The 16395-nt window shown below is 43.7% G+C and overlaps 1 protein-coding gene and 1 long non-coding RNA gene across 2 annotated transcripts in view; one reads left to right on the top strand and one right to left on the bottom strand.

Annotated features, from left to right (window-relative positions):
- Window positions 1-15824, bottom strand: part of FGF2 (fibroblast growth factor 2) — a 24664-nt gene extending 8840 nt beyond the window's left edge. The window contains exon 1 of the mRNA XM_083572041.1: window positions 15604-15824. Within this exon, the coding sequence (XP_083428167.1) occupies window positions 15604-15790 (187 nt within the window). The 5' untranslated portion in view covers window positions 15791-15824. The remainder of the gene's footprint in view (window positions 1-15603) is intronic.
- The window catches only part of LOC310742617, a 114390-nt gene that overhangs the window by 44952 nt on the left and 53043 nt on the right, over window positions 1-16395 (top strand). The window lies entirely within an intron of this gene.

Genomic DNA, 16395 nt, shown 5'->3' on the forward strand with positions numbered 1-16395 from the left:
TATTATAATCAGAATAAATAGACTGTCAACGAAAGCTACTAATTATCAGGTGAGAGTATAACAAGAGGACTGTTCACACATAAAACTAAGGCATGCTTTGTTCAACTTAACTTCTTATTATTTATTAAATTTATATACCACCCTTCATGCAAAGATCACAAACTATTATTAGTTTGAATGTGCAAACCCAGCCTAGCTTACTAACCATAGTTGGTTTCCTCCCACCAAACAATGAAGCCATGAATTTCTTGTTGGTTTACAAACCATGGCTGATATTAAGTGTAACTAGAACTTGGTGTTCTGTTTGAACCCAGCAACCTTGCTTAATCATTCTTTGTTTGACCACCCCATTCCATGGGACAAGAGCAGAAGGCAAAAGCAGCTGGAAAACAACCCAAGCTTTGGAGAAACAAGCCACAGCTTGCTTGCTAGTCTGTAAGATGGCACGTGGTTTCTCTAACTAATGAAGGTTAAACTAAGTCACCATTGGCACTAAGTGTTTTGTTGAGCTAGGGCTCTAGCATATATTAGACCAGGCTTCCTCAGCCTCGGCCCTCCAGATGTTTTTAGCCTACAACTCCCATGATTCCTAGCTAGTAGGACCAGTGGTCAGAGATGATAGGAGTTTGATAGGAATCAAAACATCTGGAGGGCTGAGGTTGAGGAAGCCTGTATTAGAACAAAGCAGAACATGTTATATTAATGAGCCAAAGATTAGAACGACTTTGAAGCAGATGTGGCAGGGACATAAGAAGTGAAAGGGGAGAAAGGGGGACATCATAAATATTCTGTGGAAATAGAGAATTGGATGGTTGAGGTGGATGGGCTGTAGTGGTAGAGCACTTGCTTTGGGTCAATCCCAGTTGGTGTAGACAAGACTAGATGGACCAATATGCAAATCAGCAGCTTCATCTGGGTGAATTGCAGAAAAGGCCTCCCACAGTAAGTGCCCCAATGCCCTTAAATATGGGCATATTGGGCTACTGCTCACCTGGTGACTGAACAGCTATAGGTACTTGGATGCATGTTTTACATTCAAACTATGAAGGAATCACTCAGAAGGAGTGTGACTATACTATGTACTGTATTTACTTCAGTACGTCTTTACTTGAAAGATGAATGCTGTCTCTCTTAAATTAAAGGAAACCCGAAGTTACTTGATTTTGCATCAGCTTTCCAAGTTATAAAACCCTTCTATTGTCCATGTTTTTCTATATACAAAAAAGATGTACAAGGATACAGGTGCAACAGACTTTGTACTTGCATTATGCAACAGAATTTCTGTGAAAGGCCTCATTTCAGGGGAATGCTAGCAGATAATTTGGGATTAGCTGGCATATCCTGCAAAGGAGCAATGCTGCTTAATATAGAACAAGCTTCTGAATGAAGAATGGGAGCTGTTCAGTTGTGGTTATTTTCTGCTCAATGCCAGCTTTAATTTTTATGCATTACATAATAGTGGGAAACACTTCTTCTGGCTAGTACAAATGACATAATGCATGTAACAAATGCATTTATGCTTTAGTGTAACTATTTCTTCTAAAAGTATTTACAACTTAGCTGCAACAAGTTGTCCCCCATGTTATAGAGGCCGTGTTACAGAGGCAACAAGTTAGTTGTCTCCCGTGTTTCAGAGGCCTGACTGGCCTCAACCAGAAGTTGGGTGCTTCGTTTCATGCTGTGGAACATATTTTCAACAGAGATTCAGAAGTGATCTTTGATTTTCACATTTTAGGTGACTCTTAAAGATATAGATATACATATATTGCCAACAGGCCTATGTAGTTGTTAAGAAATTTTGTGAAGAAGCCAGTCATTTTAATAGTGGTTTTGTAGTGCCTTTAATAACCTTTCTATGTATAAAAACACACTGAATTGCATACTGGTTATTTCTGTAATGGTTCTAACACCACAATCCAATGAATGTTCAGTTATAAATGAATTCCATTTTATAGAAAGAGGCTTACTCTTTAGTAAGTGTGTGGAGGACTTTGGCCTTATAGCACAATTCTACACCTATCTACTCAGAAGTAAGTCCCACTGAGTTTAATGGAGCTTATTCCCAGGTAAATGGGTATAACATATGGGATTGGGTGCATACTTTTTCCTGGAAGTAAGCCTTATCAAACACAATGGCACATGAAAACAAACATGCATGGGATTGCTTTGTAAATCTGGTAAAAGCAATCAGTACATATTTTGTTTCCAAAGCACCTGGTTTATGAATAATGTTTAAGGTGGTGGCACTGAAAACTGTCTCTGGGCTGAGAACCAAAATGCCTGTGACATTTATACTGAGAATGAGTTTCCATACAACTCCTGCTTCCAGAGGCGAGGAATTAATGAATTGTCAAAAACACGAACAACTTATACATTGTTTTTAATGGCACTCATATATGCCTCCCTAGGAATCCTTCTCTTTTCATTCAGTTTTGCTAGTTCTGTCCTTCAAAACCCAATGCATATTGTGGCACATAAGGAGGACAGGCACCTAAGGCTGCAATGAATTAAATGAGACTTACTTCTGAGTAGACATGCACAAGATTACACAGCGAGATTCAAATCACTACCAGCATCCTTAGCCACAGCTATGTTTCCGTGATGGATTTCTCATTTTGATAAGCACAGTTATTTATTTATTCCAATGTATATCTTGCCCTTCCCCACCAAAGAAGGCATATAAAATAGTTTTAAAATATAATTAAAATAAAAGAAAGCATATTTTAAACTTATGTAAAATAATTTCTTGCTTGCCAGTAACCATATCTTTCAGCCACCAAATGGTAAACAGGAATGTTTTTAGGTTCTTTCTGAATGCTAATAGTAAGGGATACAGCTGCACCTCACAAATGGGAAACTGCCCCCGAGGCCATATCAGAACATCAGAATCACAGCAATATAAACTGGAGTCCAATATAAACACAATCCCTGTACAGCTAGTTGTTCATTCTCCCACCCAAACCCCACACAGTTAAAATATTTTTATATAAGCCGTTACAAAAGCTTAGTCCTTTTTAAGACAGTTTTAATCCCATGATCAGCACTTAATATTGTCAAGCCTAGCTGTCTCCCTGCTTCCCCATCCCTCGTCTTTTTTTTTTAGTAACTTCTGTGATAATCTTCCCTCCCAAATATTTGATTATCAAATAAGAGATTATTATACACAACAAATCAAAATCCAGATAACGTGAGAAAGCAAATAAAAAGGGTTTGAATCTTACAAGGAGAGGAAAGAAGGTGAAGAAAAATCATACACACCATCTGAACTTTTACCATCTCTCTAGCGTGCAACTAATTTACATCAACTGACAAAATAATCAGCAAAACACTTCAGTTTACAAGAAGGGAGTTTGTGTACTCACTGAAAAAACCCAGGCTGCACGTCCCTGGATCAATGACTACCATTACTACCATCTCTGCTACGGAAAAGGCAGTTCCAAGCCAAGAGTTCGAGGCCCATCTCCAACATATTTGCAGAGGCCCTCTAAGGAAAATCCTTTCATGAGGCCCCTGCGTGACATACACTGCGGTTAAGTAACTGGGCCAAATGCATATAAGTTAAATCTTGCTCCTGCACATTCAACTAAAGAGCACAGGAACAATTAATTGGGAGTCTTCTTTGCCTGGTACTAGAAAGCAGCTAAACGTACCTCCAAGAACTAATATACTCAGGGAAGGATGCTAAAAGACGTGAAAGTTGGAATCAACTCAATGGGACTCACCTCCAAATAGACATGCATAGGATTATACTGGAAAAGACACTTCACACAACATAAACATACACAAATAGGCAAAAGTGCTCACCAACCATAGTCTATGTAGTGCTTCCAGACGGAGCTTTTAACGCAACCCAGTCGTTGCTCTCCCGCTATAAGTGACAGCAGATGACTTTCTACACTTCAGCAGCGACAGCATTTTTTTACATATGCATCCTGCTATGTTCTGTTAATAAGGGACACGGGTGGCGCTGTGGGTTAAACCACAGAGCCTAGGACTTGCCGATCAGAAGGTCGGCAGTTCGAATCCCCGCGACGGGGTGAGCTCCCGTTCCTCTGTCCCTGCTCCTGCCAACCTAGCAGTTCGAAAGCATGTCAAAGTGCAAGAAGATAAATAGGCACCGCTCCAGCGGGAAGGTAAACGGCGTTTCCGTGCGCTGCTCTGGTTCGCCAGAAGCGACTTAGTCATGCTGTACGCCGGCTCCCTTGGCCAATAAAGCGAGATGAGCGTCGCAACCCCAGAGTCAGCCACGACTGGACCTAATGGTCAGGGGTCCCTTTACCTTTTATGTTCTGTTCATACTGGTGGCTGTAATACAGCCACATTGATAAGCAGGGCCGTCTTTAGCATATGCCCCGCCAGGGTGCAAAGATCCGCCCAGCGCCCCCAAATTTAGTGCTGCCCACGTCTACACCCAAGATATACTTCTCCGCCGTTGCAGGCGAGGCCATGGCAGTGGCGTCCTGCTCTTCTGAGTCTTGCTGCTGTCGCCCCTCAAGAACCAGGGATCCGAGCTCCGCAAAGGGGCACAGCTTCACATCCAGGTGCTTTTAAAAGCTCCCCAGGAGGAGGAAGGACACAGCAGCCACACTGACAGGGGGCAAGAGAGCAACACCTCTCCATGCAGAGCGGGACTCTGGGGAGGAGAAAGCGGCCAGGGTGGAGGCGGCAGCAGCAGCCGGCTTTGAATGTCAGCTTGATCAAAATTATTTATTATTTCATAACAGGTAGATAGTTAAGAGCTTATGCAGCTTCAGCGGCGGGCGCCTGGCGTGCCCCCAGAATTTAGCGCCCAGGTGCCCCACACCCCTTGCACCCCCAGGTAAAGACGGTCCTGTGGATAAGTAAGAGACTAGGAGTCAAATCACATCATTTCAACATGTTGGGTTTTTAAAAAAATATCAATTGCTTCATTTGTGCTAATGCTTTTTTGGTTGTCTGTTTAAGAACTACCATTGTATGACTACTTTAATCATGTTTAAAGAGAAAAAAAGCGCATTTTAGCAGAATTAAAAAATATATATATTTAAAATATAAACATCCTGCTAACATGATGCTTACCAGAAGGGTAATGGTGAATCTAAGGTGTGGCAATTGGGTTCCCTACTTGAAATGTTCCCAGAACAAGTCAAAATCAGACCTTTAAAAATGATGGGGGGAAGTAGCACAAAGGCCATCTATACCTGCAGAAGTTGCTTTGCTGTTCCATTCCTTCGATAGAGAATTTTACAAGCTCTCGGAACAATCAGAAGAACAGAGAAATTATAGGAGAAGATTTAATGATGACATATAGATATGCGATTCAGCCTTACATGTTAGGCACACACGCATAAAAAAGATGGTCGCCATGAGAAGAGGATGCTTGACTAGATGTGCCACTGGCCTCCAGCAGGCTCCTCTCATGTTCTTAAAAATATAGTTTACAAATTTACAGTTGCAAAGTTGTAACCTGTCACAAGGCCTAAAAAATGGACACACAGGAACCAGAAATAAGTAAGTGAAAAAGATTTCGGACGAACAGAATATAGCTTTCTGATCTCAGAAAACTTAGGAAGAACCCTAACTTATAAGCAGCATAAGTCGTTTAGCCTGTCAGCATCTATTTCCCTGTTCAAACGTAACACAAATAGGGCACTATCAACAGCTTGCCATTGGCTAAAAGTTAAGAGACTGCAGTGAGAGGGGCAGGGAGAGTCTCCAAAGCCATTTACAGGTTCCTAAATCAATACAGGGATGCGGGTGGTGCTGTGGTCTAAACCACTGAGCCGTTTGGGTTTGCTGATCGGAAGGTCAGCAGTTCGAATCCCCACAACAGGGTGAGCTCCTGTTGTTCGGTCCCAGCTCCTGCCAACCTAGCAGTTCGAAAGCACGTCAAAGTGCAAGTAGATAAATAGGTACCGCTCCAGCGGGAAGGTAAATGGCGTTTCCGTGCGCTGCTCTGGTTTCGCCAGAAGCGGCTTAGTCATGCTGACCACATGACCCAGAAAAACTGTCTGTGGACAAACGTCGGATCCCTCGACCAGTAAATCAGGATGAGTGCTGCAACCCCAGAGTCCTTCGTGACTGGACTTAACAGTCAGGGGTCCTTTACCTTTTAAAAAAATAAATACAACAAAGCAGCAAGAAGTCACCAGAAAAGTTGGAGCATCAGCATGCTTCCAGCAACCAACTCCAGCAACCAGCTATCACATTCTCAACCAGCCACAGCCTCCTAACATGTTTCAAGGGAAAGGACAAGACTATGATTCTGTTATATAATCTGAGAGACTAAAAAGCCAATCTACGTGTTACCCATGAGATAAATCACAAATCTCTTAACGTTCTTAAAAAGAAAACCCCTGTACTGCAGATGCAAGAGACTGCAAATTTGCTCATAGAAGCAATGGAGAGGGGCTTATAACCCTTTCTCACTGCACAATTTTTATGATCAAGGATCAAACTCCCACACTAGGCTGCTAAATTTCCAATGAAGGAGGGACACAGATAACCCCAGCAGTCCAATGAGAGAAAACAGAGAGGGGTGATTTGCGGGTGGGGGCAGGGGGAAGACTTAGTACCCCTTTCCCCCAGACGCCTAATGTGCTCTAAATCATTCCCACTGCCTCACTCATCTTCATAAGGATTCAGTAGTGCCCCAATTCTAATTTGTGGGCTTTGCTTAAATTTGTGGGTTGTATCCAGCATAGTGCTTAATTAAAGTCACTCAGCAGCATACTTGCTCCACTAGCTTTGCACCAGTGGAATGTTATTGCAAAAGAGAGCGCAGAAGCAGGTTGCTGCTAACTTTGTTGTGCAACAGACTGTGCAAGGTGTTGCACGAGTTTCTGCTAATGCAACTACTGTGTTAGATTCCTCTGTTGTACAACACTAAAACTCATTCATCTGCTAGCAGAAGAGACCTTGCATTAGCAGACAGCAAATGCTGGATACAGCCCAATATTGTTTAGTTAGGCCTAAGGCTCTGGAAAAACAGTAAAGCAAGTTAGGTGTGACTAGAACATTTACACAAAACTGATGCAGAAAAGAGAATGCAGGTTAAATAAAACTGATGATGGTATCTTCGATTGACGAAAGCTTAGGTTGCCTAAAAGCAAAAAAGGAGGACACTTTAAAAATGATTTACAGTCATACATCATGTTATGTTTGCTTCATGTTACGTTTTTTCAGGTTGTGTCCCGCGGCAACCTGGAAGTACCTGAAAGGGTTACTTCCGGGTTTCGCCGCTAACGCATGCGCACAAGCGCCAAATTGCACCATGCGCCTGCACAGATACGGCGCTTCAGGTTGCGGGCTTTTTATGTTGTGAACGGGCCTCCAGAATGGATCCTGTTCGCAACCAGAGGTACCACTGTACTAAGACACTGAATCTGGTGTAACGGAACTTAGTCATGAGATTGCAAGTGATTCAATGGCCCCTAGGAGGATGTCCCAGAAGCCACATAATCTGGAGGTTATACTTCTCTACAATCAGAGACAGAGATGACTTGACCACTGCACTTCATTGTAAGGATGCAAGCCACTTTCTCTTTCGAAGCAAGAAATGTGGGGCATACATTATCTAAATATATATGTAATAAATAGCAAGTTGAGAAACTCGGAACTGATGCCCTGCTTTACATAGGATACAGCAGTATTATTATTAATGAACACAGCGCAGCACCTTAATGAAAACATAGCTGAAGATGACACCCACAGATCCATAAGTGAGATTAAACAAGGTGATCTATTATTTTTTTCATCAAGAAGTCATGAGATTGCATTGAGCCAAACAGAACTGCTATTCCTTTTTTAAAAAGTGTTGTTTTTCATTCTGTGATTGCATGCTTACTAACCAAAAGTGAGTTCTGATTTCGTTTGGTTATTCACATCAAAGTCCACTAAAACAAGGTAGGCTTTATAGAAGGCAGAACAATGCTTAAGATTCCCTTAGCAGATGAAGAGCAGGATGCCTTGATTTGTTCATTTTTTTTGTCCTTGCAGCAGCAGCTGCAGCAGCACTAAACTTCAACCAGGAACCAAATCTAGGATCCCATGAATAACTGCACTTTTGTTTGGTACACAATCACCTTTTTGCTTCCAAGGGACAGCAGGAGAGCAGGGAGCCTTAGTGGAAAAAATGACCAGAGGAGAACAGGTTAAGCAGTCTTTCTGCCTCACTATTCATTCTTCCAGTCAAACTGGCAGCCTACCACAATTGCTTTCCTTTAAAAAGAGAGAGAAAGAGGCATCTGCTGTGTAACATCAAGCAAGCAACTAAGGATGACATTTTCCTGGGAATCTTACAAGGACTGGGGGAAAAATGACAAGAATTGTAAAAAGGGTTAATTGAGGTGAAAAAAAATTGAGGTAGAAAGGAGATGGTAGCTGGAGAGAAAGAGTAACTTCTAGCTTCTTCTTATTTTTACAAAAATGGGGTGGGAATAAATGAAAGAAGGCAAGGTGGACCATGAAAAAGGCAATTTAAAATGAGACAGGACAGAAGACGGAGCGAAAATTAGCAAAAGGAAAGGAAATTGTTCCAACAGAACATGATTCAGCACTAAGAATGGTGAGAAATCAGGACGGTTTTTAGTGAGAGAAAGAATAGGAACTTGAAGGTGCAGGATGAGAGAGAAAAGGAGGTTTTTTTTATTCATCACTTGGTAAGGTTTCTGGCTGCAAATGTTAAGCGTTAGAAAGCCAAAGGTGGAAGAGACATTATGGAAGCCTAAAAGTGGCCAGCGTGGTTCCCTTGAGATATTGTTAGACTATAGCTCCCATCATCCCCAGATGACACAGGCAGTGCCTAGGGATGATGGGAGCTGTAGTCCAACAACATCTGGAGGGCACCACATTGGCTAGCCCTGACCTAGATAGCCATGCACCATTCACTTGAGAAAGCAGAGTACAGAATACTGAGGAAGAGTACTATTACAGCATAGAAAATGTGAATGATCGTTAACCTTTAGCCATGGGCCCTCAGCAGAAAGAAAAAAAAAGATTGTAAGGAAGGGATAGAATAGGAAGGAAGTGGGACCAAAAGAAATCATGACCCCAGTTTAGGTGCAACCAAACAGCTTGATAATGAAGTCAACGAACCAACCTGGTTAGAGTAGCAGGCTTTTCGCCAGAAAAAAGGCCTCTGAGAAGAATATATGAAGCAGAATTACCTAACTTTTGGTTACCTAACTTTTCCTTAAGAAAAGAGACATCCTTTCCTGAGCAGGTAATCAGCACTGTCAAACCGGACAGCACCAACCATATGTTCAACACTGCATGGGACCCTAATCCATAAACAAGCATCATGTAAATGGATCCAGTTGCTGAACCCAGGAATCAAGCCATGTTTGTGAGCATGAAGCCTCTATGATGTTAATGTATTTTCTTCTATTAATTTTTTGCATTGTCATTTTTATTTCTGAACTATGTTGCAATTTTAAATGAAAAGTGGTAAATAAATGGCATAAATAAATGGGGCGCACTAGTCCAAGTCCAGAAAAAAGGCCCATGCAGGACAGTTGAATTCCAAATATGAACTATTGTTGCTGAGTGCAAGTAATCTGTCATATATGAAAAACCACAATGTTTACTGTCAGCCTCAAATCAAGGTTCATTGACCGTTCCGCATTATTAGTTTTGTTTGTGTTATTTAAAAAAGCACTCTCAAATATATTTTAATTGGATATTAATACAAACCATTTCATTTAAGGGACATACACGCTGCTGGTATCTGTCTGTCTTGAGAGACAATGGAGTGCACCTCCGGGGGTGAAGTCAAACCGCTGTGTCAGCAGCACCGAAGCAACTTCCCTGGGGCACGAGCCTGGGCTGTGGATATGGAGGTACCGGGTTGGCCAGATGACAAGACCTCATTCTCGGCCTTGCTGATGTGGTCCAAAGGAAAGCAGAGCAATATGCTTGACACCAGCTTGGCTGCAAGGACTGCCAGAAAGAGACGCACAAGGCACCATCCAACTGTCTTAGGGACTCCACTCTGGATGTGTGTATGGTTTGCTCCTTAGCCTTTTCTTCTCACAAAGATATCCCGCAAGGCAGCGGAGGTTTAGGATCAGAGTTTTCCTTCTCCTAGATGGGCTACCTTCCCAGGTTGATGAGCCCCATTCCCACCCACCCACTCATGATGCACATGCAGAAACCGCCTTCTTGACCGCTGGACCCACTATTGGTCTCATCCACTCAATCAGCTGTCTTCACATGCAGGGGAAGTCCCGAACTCACTGAGGGTTTGGGACCCATCAGCTACCCTCACCTGCTTTAGAACACTTCTAAGTGGTACCTCGGGTTACATACGCTTCAGGTTATATACGCTTCAGGTTACAGACCCCGCTAACCCAGAAGTAGTATCTCGGGTTAAGAACTTTGCTTCAGGATGAGAACAGAAATCGTGCTCCGGCGGCGCAGCAGCAGCAAGAGGAGGCCCCATTAGCTTCATTAGCACCCAGTGGTGCTTCAGGTTAAGAACAGTTTCAGGTTAAGAAGGGACCTCCGGAATGAATTAAGTACTTAACCCGAGGTACCACTGTATTTTTAGGGGGGATGCAGTCACCTACCAGCAAAGTCAGGTTGTGCAATTAAAACTGATTTTGAGTTCTTGAGCAATAAACTTGCTTCTTCCCAAAATTGGATTTTTTGCATTTTTTTAAAAGTAAAGGTGAAACCACTGGAAAGTATGGGGGTAACATTTGTTTGACATACAACATTGTTTAACCTTCCTGCAAACAAATCAGAATGAATGCCTGACAAATAGCCATTGCTGTCTAACCTCCCTATAAATTTTGTGCAAACAAATCAAAATGAATGCTCAATAAACAGGTCACTGGATATCAACACTAGTTTCCCTCAGGGTGTACTTTATTGTTCTTTTCACACATGGACACCTTTCTGCCTATCCCTTGCTGGGGGTAAAATCTAACTGAGTCATATTTTTTGATAACAACCCAGAATTCTCAGTTCTTTAGCATACACATATAAACTTTGTCCAATGCAAGCATTGCCTCAGGGCAACCTATACTGATAGCCCAACACACAGGAAACTGATAGGAAATAGATAAAAAATACAGAATACTGTTACCTTAGTGTAGATAACTCAAGCAGACTTGTGATGGAAAAATATATTATTAAGCCTCATGCCACTCTGCGTACACTTTACCAAGTTTCAGTGATGCTCCTTACAAGAGATCCCTCAATCTTTCAGAACATGTTAGGTGATGACCACATACAAAGCAGAAAAACTTGAAAAGGGTAAATGTGGAAGGGAGGGCAGGGGAGGGAAATGGGCTAGAATATTTTTGTGTGTGTTTCTTGTATCATATGCACAAGTACCACAGAACCCTGCGTTTCTACTTTTTGGTCAAAAATAACAGCTTTGAGGACAAAGTAATATATCAACGTGCTGAGAAAAACTCTTGCTCACAAAGGAATGAACGATTAGGTCAATCTGTGCTTTTAATCTTCAGCACATACTAATTTGGAATGATGCAAGTTACTGTAAACACATCTCTTCTAAGAACTAATCCACTAATGAGTACTTATCTCCCAGAGATCACTTGTTTCCGATATACAGCTTAAATGCATCTAAGATTACAAATAAATATTTACAGGCCTTGCAACGGGATGAAAAGATTATGAATAAATGATATATTCCACACGCTCAAAAATACAAATATTATCCTTTATCATAAACATGAGCAGTGTAAGTAGAGTATTATGCTTTGTTCTGTAATCCATTTTATGTAACCAGTGTAGGGGGAAATGTAGTGAGGAAATGAAGTTAACACATATGAGGGCATGTAATCAGCATGAATATTTTAGCACTGCTCTGTATTTTAATACTTTTAATGTTTCTTTGTATGGTTGAATATAGATTCAGCTTAAATCGGCTGAATCTTTGCCCAGACTTGTTTCTGATAGCAGAAAAAAACTTTCCAGAACCACAATTTCCGTTCATAGGAATTAAACTGCAGCAAGTGTAATGTCTGAAGGACTTAACACCCAGATCTCCTTGGAATCCCAGCCTGAAGCTAGCAAATTCATATATGACTCACAAAGATACATAGATCTTTCCAACCTTAACCTTTTGTCACAGAAGCAGCCTACAACTATACTTATATGAACAAAACTGATATTGGTAGTAGAAGAGCAACACCCAGGAGTATTTGCACATGCAATACAAGAAATACAGTATTCACCCACCTGACTACCAGCACCTCCAAATCCACATTAGCTGTTTGTAGCCACAGTGATGCTAATAACTGTTCACGCAGCTTCCATTCCCTAGGAGCTGACAGATGACATACTTACCACCAAGTCTCAATGTACAAGCGAAGGAAAGACTGCTGCCTAATACTCTGACAGTATCCCCATCTCTTCCCCATTAACCCTCTGATCGCTTCCTCCTCTAGGCCCCACCCCCAGGAGTTATGCCCCCAGTCCTGGCCACAAGCAACTCCTGCTCAGAGGCACCTGACAATCAGAGCCCAGATGAGTCAAGAGCCCTTGCCAACATTCCTTTATTCCTAATCCTGGAACCACCTCCAGAGGCTATGAATTTCAGAGTACATGGTGCTGTACTAATCTATTTAATATAAAATTAGATAGATCAATACTCTGCCTTAGATTTAGACCTTCCTTTTGATTGTGTCTACTCACTGTTTCTTCCATGGTCCTAAATAAACATCAGTCAAATTTTTGGGCTATATTGGTTTCTGGACACGCTCAAAGGCTGTTTATTTCCCCCACCACCAACATTACTCTGCTTCTGATTTAAAGTGCTTGGGAGGTCAGGACAGGTGACAGGCTGAAGTTAGAATAGAATCATAAAGGTGGAAGGGACCATGAGGGTCATCTAGTCTAACTCTGTGCAGTGCAGGAATCTTATTTGCACAACAGCAAAAAGAGCTTGAACTCACAAGCCTGAGAATAATTGCCTCATGCTCTACCGACTGAGAGACTTGGAATTCAGCTGACTGTCTCCCTACACTCAAATAGACCCCCTTAAGGCAACTAAGAATCCTTATTCAAGATGACAAATAAACAGGTGGCAGCGAGAAGGGAGAGGTGCAGGATGAGACACCCACTGTTTGTGAGCTGCACCAGAGTGTATGCGGTGTTAGGAAAGGAGTAGTACCTCTAGTGGGGGACACGTCATGCTCCTTCTGTAATTGTTTGTCCACCTCTGGTCCCCACACTCTTCTCAGATCATCTGTGGCTCCTAGAAGCTGTCAACATGCAATGGCAGCCACACTCTGGGAAACGGCTTTGACTAGCTGGCTAAACTAGATGAGGGGAGCCAGTGGGACTCAAACCCTTGCTGAGTTAGGGACTTCCCCTACATACAAAGGCAGGCTCCGGTGGAACAAGCAGACAAGCCCAACAGCAGGTCCAATGGTCAAGAAGGTGGCTTCTGTACAAGCTGTAGAGAGAAGTGATTCTGATCTAAACCTCCACTGCCTTGCGGGATGTCTTTCGGAGAAGAAGAGGCTACGGAGTAAACCCTACACAAATCAGGAGTGGTGTCCCTAAGATGGTTGGATGGCGCCCTGTACACCTCCTTCTGGCAGCTCCTGCAGCCAAGCTGGTGCCAAACATATTGCTCGGTTTTCTTTTGGACCACATCAGTGAGACCAACATTTTTTTGGGGGGGGGGCTTGTCACCCCCAGAGGTGCATGCCATTGTCTCTTGAGACAGATGGATGCAAAGAACACAGGAGCAAGTTTACCAACATTTCCTGACACATTCAGAAAGTCTAAAGAATCCATTAAAAGGAGTTACACTAATTCCTAATAAAATGTAAGCAGGCTAGCAAGAGAATTGATGCCGCATTTTACATGCCACAAGTCTTCTTGTGTTACCTAGATTGATCCCAAAATAACTCTGTGTTAAATGTACCATTAAGTCATTTGCAAATATGAGAACACTGAGGCAGACGGAATCCCCATAACATTAAAAATCACTGTATTCCAATACAACTGGGAGTTCTAAAATTACAGGATTCTGTGTTAAAAGCAGATTTTGCTGTCAGTGCATTACAGGACATATGATGTTGCTCAACTAATCTTATTGTCACTATGAATGCCAATTCATAATTGGCATTCATAACCCTGAAATTCAAGTGCTCCTAATAAATAAAACATTATATCTGCATGGAACAATGTTATAACAAAAAATATTTTACAATTCACCCAACGAATCAAAGGAGGAAGCATTTTAATATTCCAAAAACATTAGAATCCAAAAACTAGGTTTCTTCTTTTCTGTTCTTTTTAGGTACAACCTTCTTTCCCCCAGTTTCATGAGTTTGTCACCTCTTTTTACCAGTTTCCTTTATTTCTGAATAAGCTTAAAACAAAACCCTCTCATTCTCAAAGCAACAATTGTGCCCATGACCAACAAGTCTCTTTGCAATAATGCTTATGGAATGGAATAAAGTATCAGGAGCCAGGGCGGGAGCGGCAAGTTATACAAGCCTTGGGATGAAAGAGATTCTGTGCTTTGAGGAGCATGTCTGGGATTGTTGGGAATCCTAGGACTGGTGCCCATTATGGGTTGCAGACACTCAGAAGACAGGTAAGGGGCCGAGCTGCAGTCAGTGTGACTTAGTGCATGGCATGAAAGGCAAAGGGAAAAGATACACAGATGCTACAGGAGTGTGCATAACACAATGCCAAAATAAAAATATAGAAGCAGGGGCAAGTGAAAAGATGAGGTGAAATGACACAACATGGAGAACAAAATTGGTTCAAAACTAGGACTGGTTATGTAGGAAAGATCTCAGGTGGTGTCGACAGCTGAAGGTGAAGACAACAGGGAAGTCCATCTCTGCTGGACATAAGTTTCTGAAAGCAGTGGACATAGCAATTATTTCCAGCAATTTGAGGGAAACCAGGGGAAAGTGGGTGATGGATGATGTTAAGCAATGTTAGTGCTAGGTAAGAGCAGGGAAGCTCCTATTGATGGGGATCATGTATTTGGCTGTGGGAACCATAGCATGTTGGTTGTGTGTGTGTAGAAAGCTGCAAGCAGTGATAGATCTTATTCTGACAACTGGCTTAAATTTTTGAAAAAAAAACACTACCCACCAGCTACAGTTCCCACAGCCCGTTCTCCCTGAATTCCTAAACACAGCTGGGAGCCAGATGCATTGAATTTAATGGGACTTCACCTAGAGATTTGTTATATCTGCTCATCTGCCTTTTGCCCAGAGATGGCCTTCGTTTTAAACCAGAGGTGAGGAACCTGTGACCCTCCAGGTGTTGTTGAGGCTTGACTTCCAACACCACTGACCACTGGCCATGCTGGCTGGGGCTGAGGGAAACTAGGAGTCCAAAATCTAGCCTGCCACAGGTCTCCCATCCCTGCTTTACTGCATTTTAAAAATATTTGTCACAGTTATTGTGGTGTTTTTGTTTGTTTTTCGAAACTTCATAAAACCCAAAGATAACCTGAGGAGATATCACCTGCGTGAAACCACAGCCAATGTTCTTTAAATTAACTGACCCTCGGGGAGTTTTAAAACATGGAAGCGCCTCACTGGTTTGGGACTGAGGATGAGGCCAGCGGGGCCCCGTCGGTTTGAGGGCAGAGACGGCGGGCAGGTCGGTACTTACTGTACGGGTCGCTCTTCTCCCGGACTCCATCCACTCTGCCGTCGGGGTTGATCCTCAGGAAGAAGCCGCCGTTTTTGCAGTAGAGGCGCTTGGGATCCTTAAAGTGTCCGGGCGCGAAGGTGCCGCCACTGCCTCCGCCGCCGTCGTCGGGCATCGCGGGGAGCGTGGTGATGCCCGTCGCAGCCATCCCCGCCGGGCCCGCCGCTGCCGAAGACGGCTCCCCCCGGGCTGCCCTCCCGCGAGCGCCTCGCCGACGGCCGCCTCGGCCGCGTCCCCCCAGCCTCGCGCCCCGGCAGCCGCTTCTCCCTCGCTCGCTCAGCCTGGCCGCCCGACGGCCACCTCCGCGGGGAGGGCCGGGGCTGACGGAGAGGCGAAGACGCCCGCTCGCCCGCCTTCCCTCGGGGCTCCCTGCCCAAGTTCTCGCAAGTTCGTCGCCGGAGCTGCGCAACGCCGAGCCTGGCGCCTCCGAGAGACCTTTCCCCGGAGCCAGCCAAGCCTCTCCGGCCCAGCACGCCGGGGAGTCCTCTGGCTGAAAACTTGCTGCTGCCGCCCAGTGCGCGGAGAGAGAGGGACGCGAGGAGACAGGCGAGGCGCTGTTGCAGCTTCTGGGCTCGCCAATGTGCGGCCCCTCGACCAGGACTTATTTACTTGTTTGTTCCCTCCCCTCTGCCCCTCCTCCGGCCTCCCACCCCTCCGTGTCTCTTTGCTGGGCCGGTTCTCTGCCTGCCGTCCGGTGCGACGGGGGAAGGAGGTGGTCGATTCTGCTGCTGCTGGAAACTGGCCGGGATGGGG

Source organism: Podarcis filfolensis (genome assembly GCF_964270895.1).
Source record: "Podarcis filfolensis genome assembly, chromosome: 9".
NCBI classification, from domain to species: domain Eukaryota; kingdom Metazoa; phylum Chordata; class Lepidosauria; order Squamata; family Lacertidae; genus Podarcis; species Podarcis filfolensis.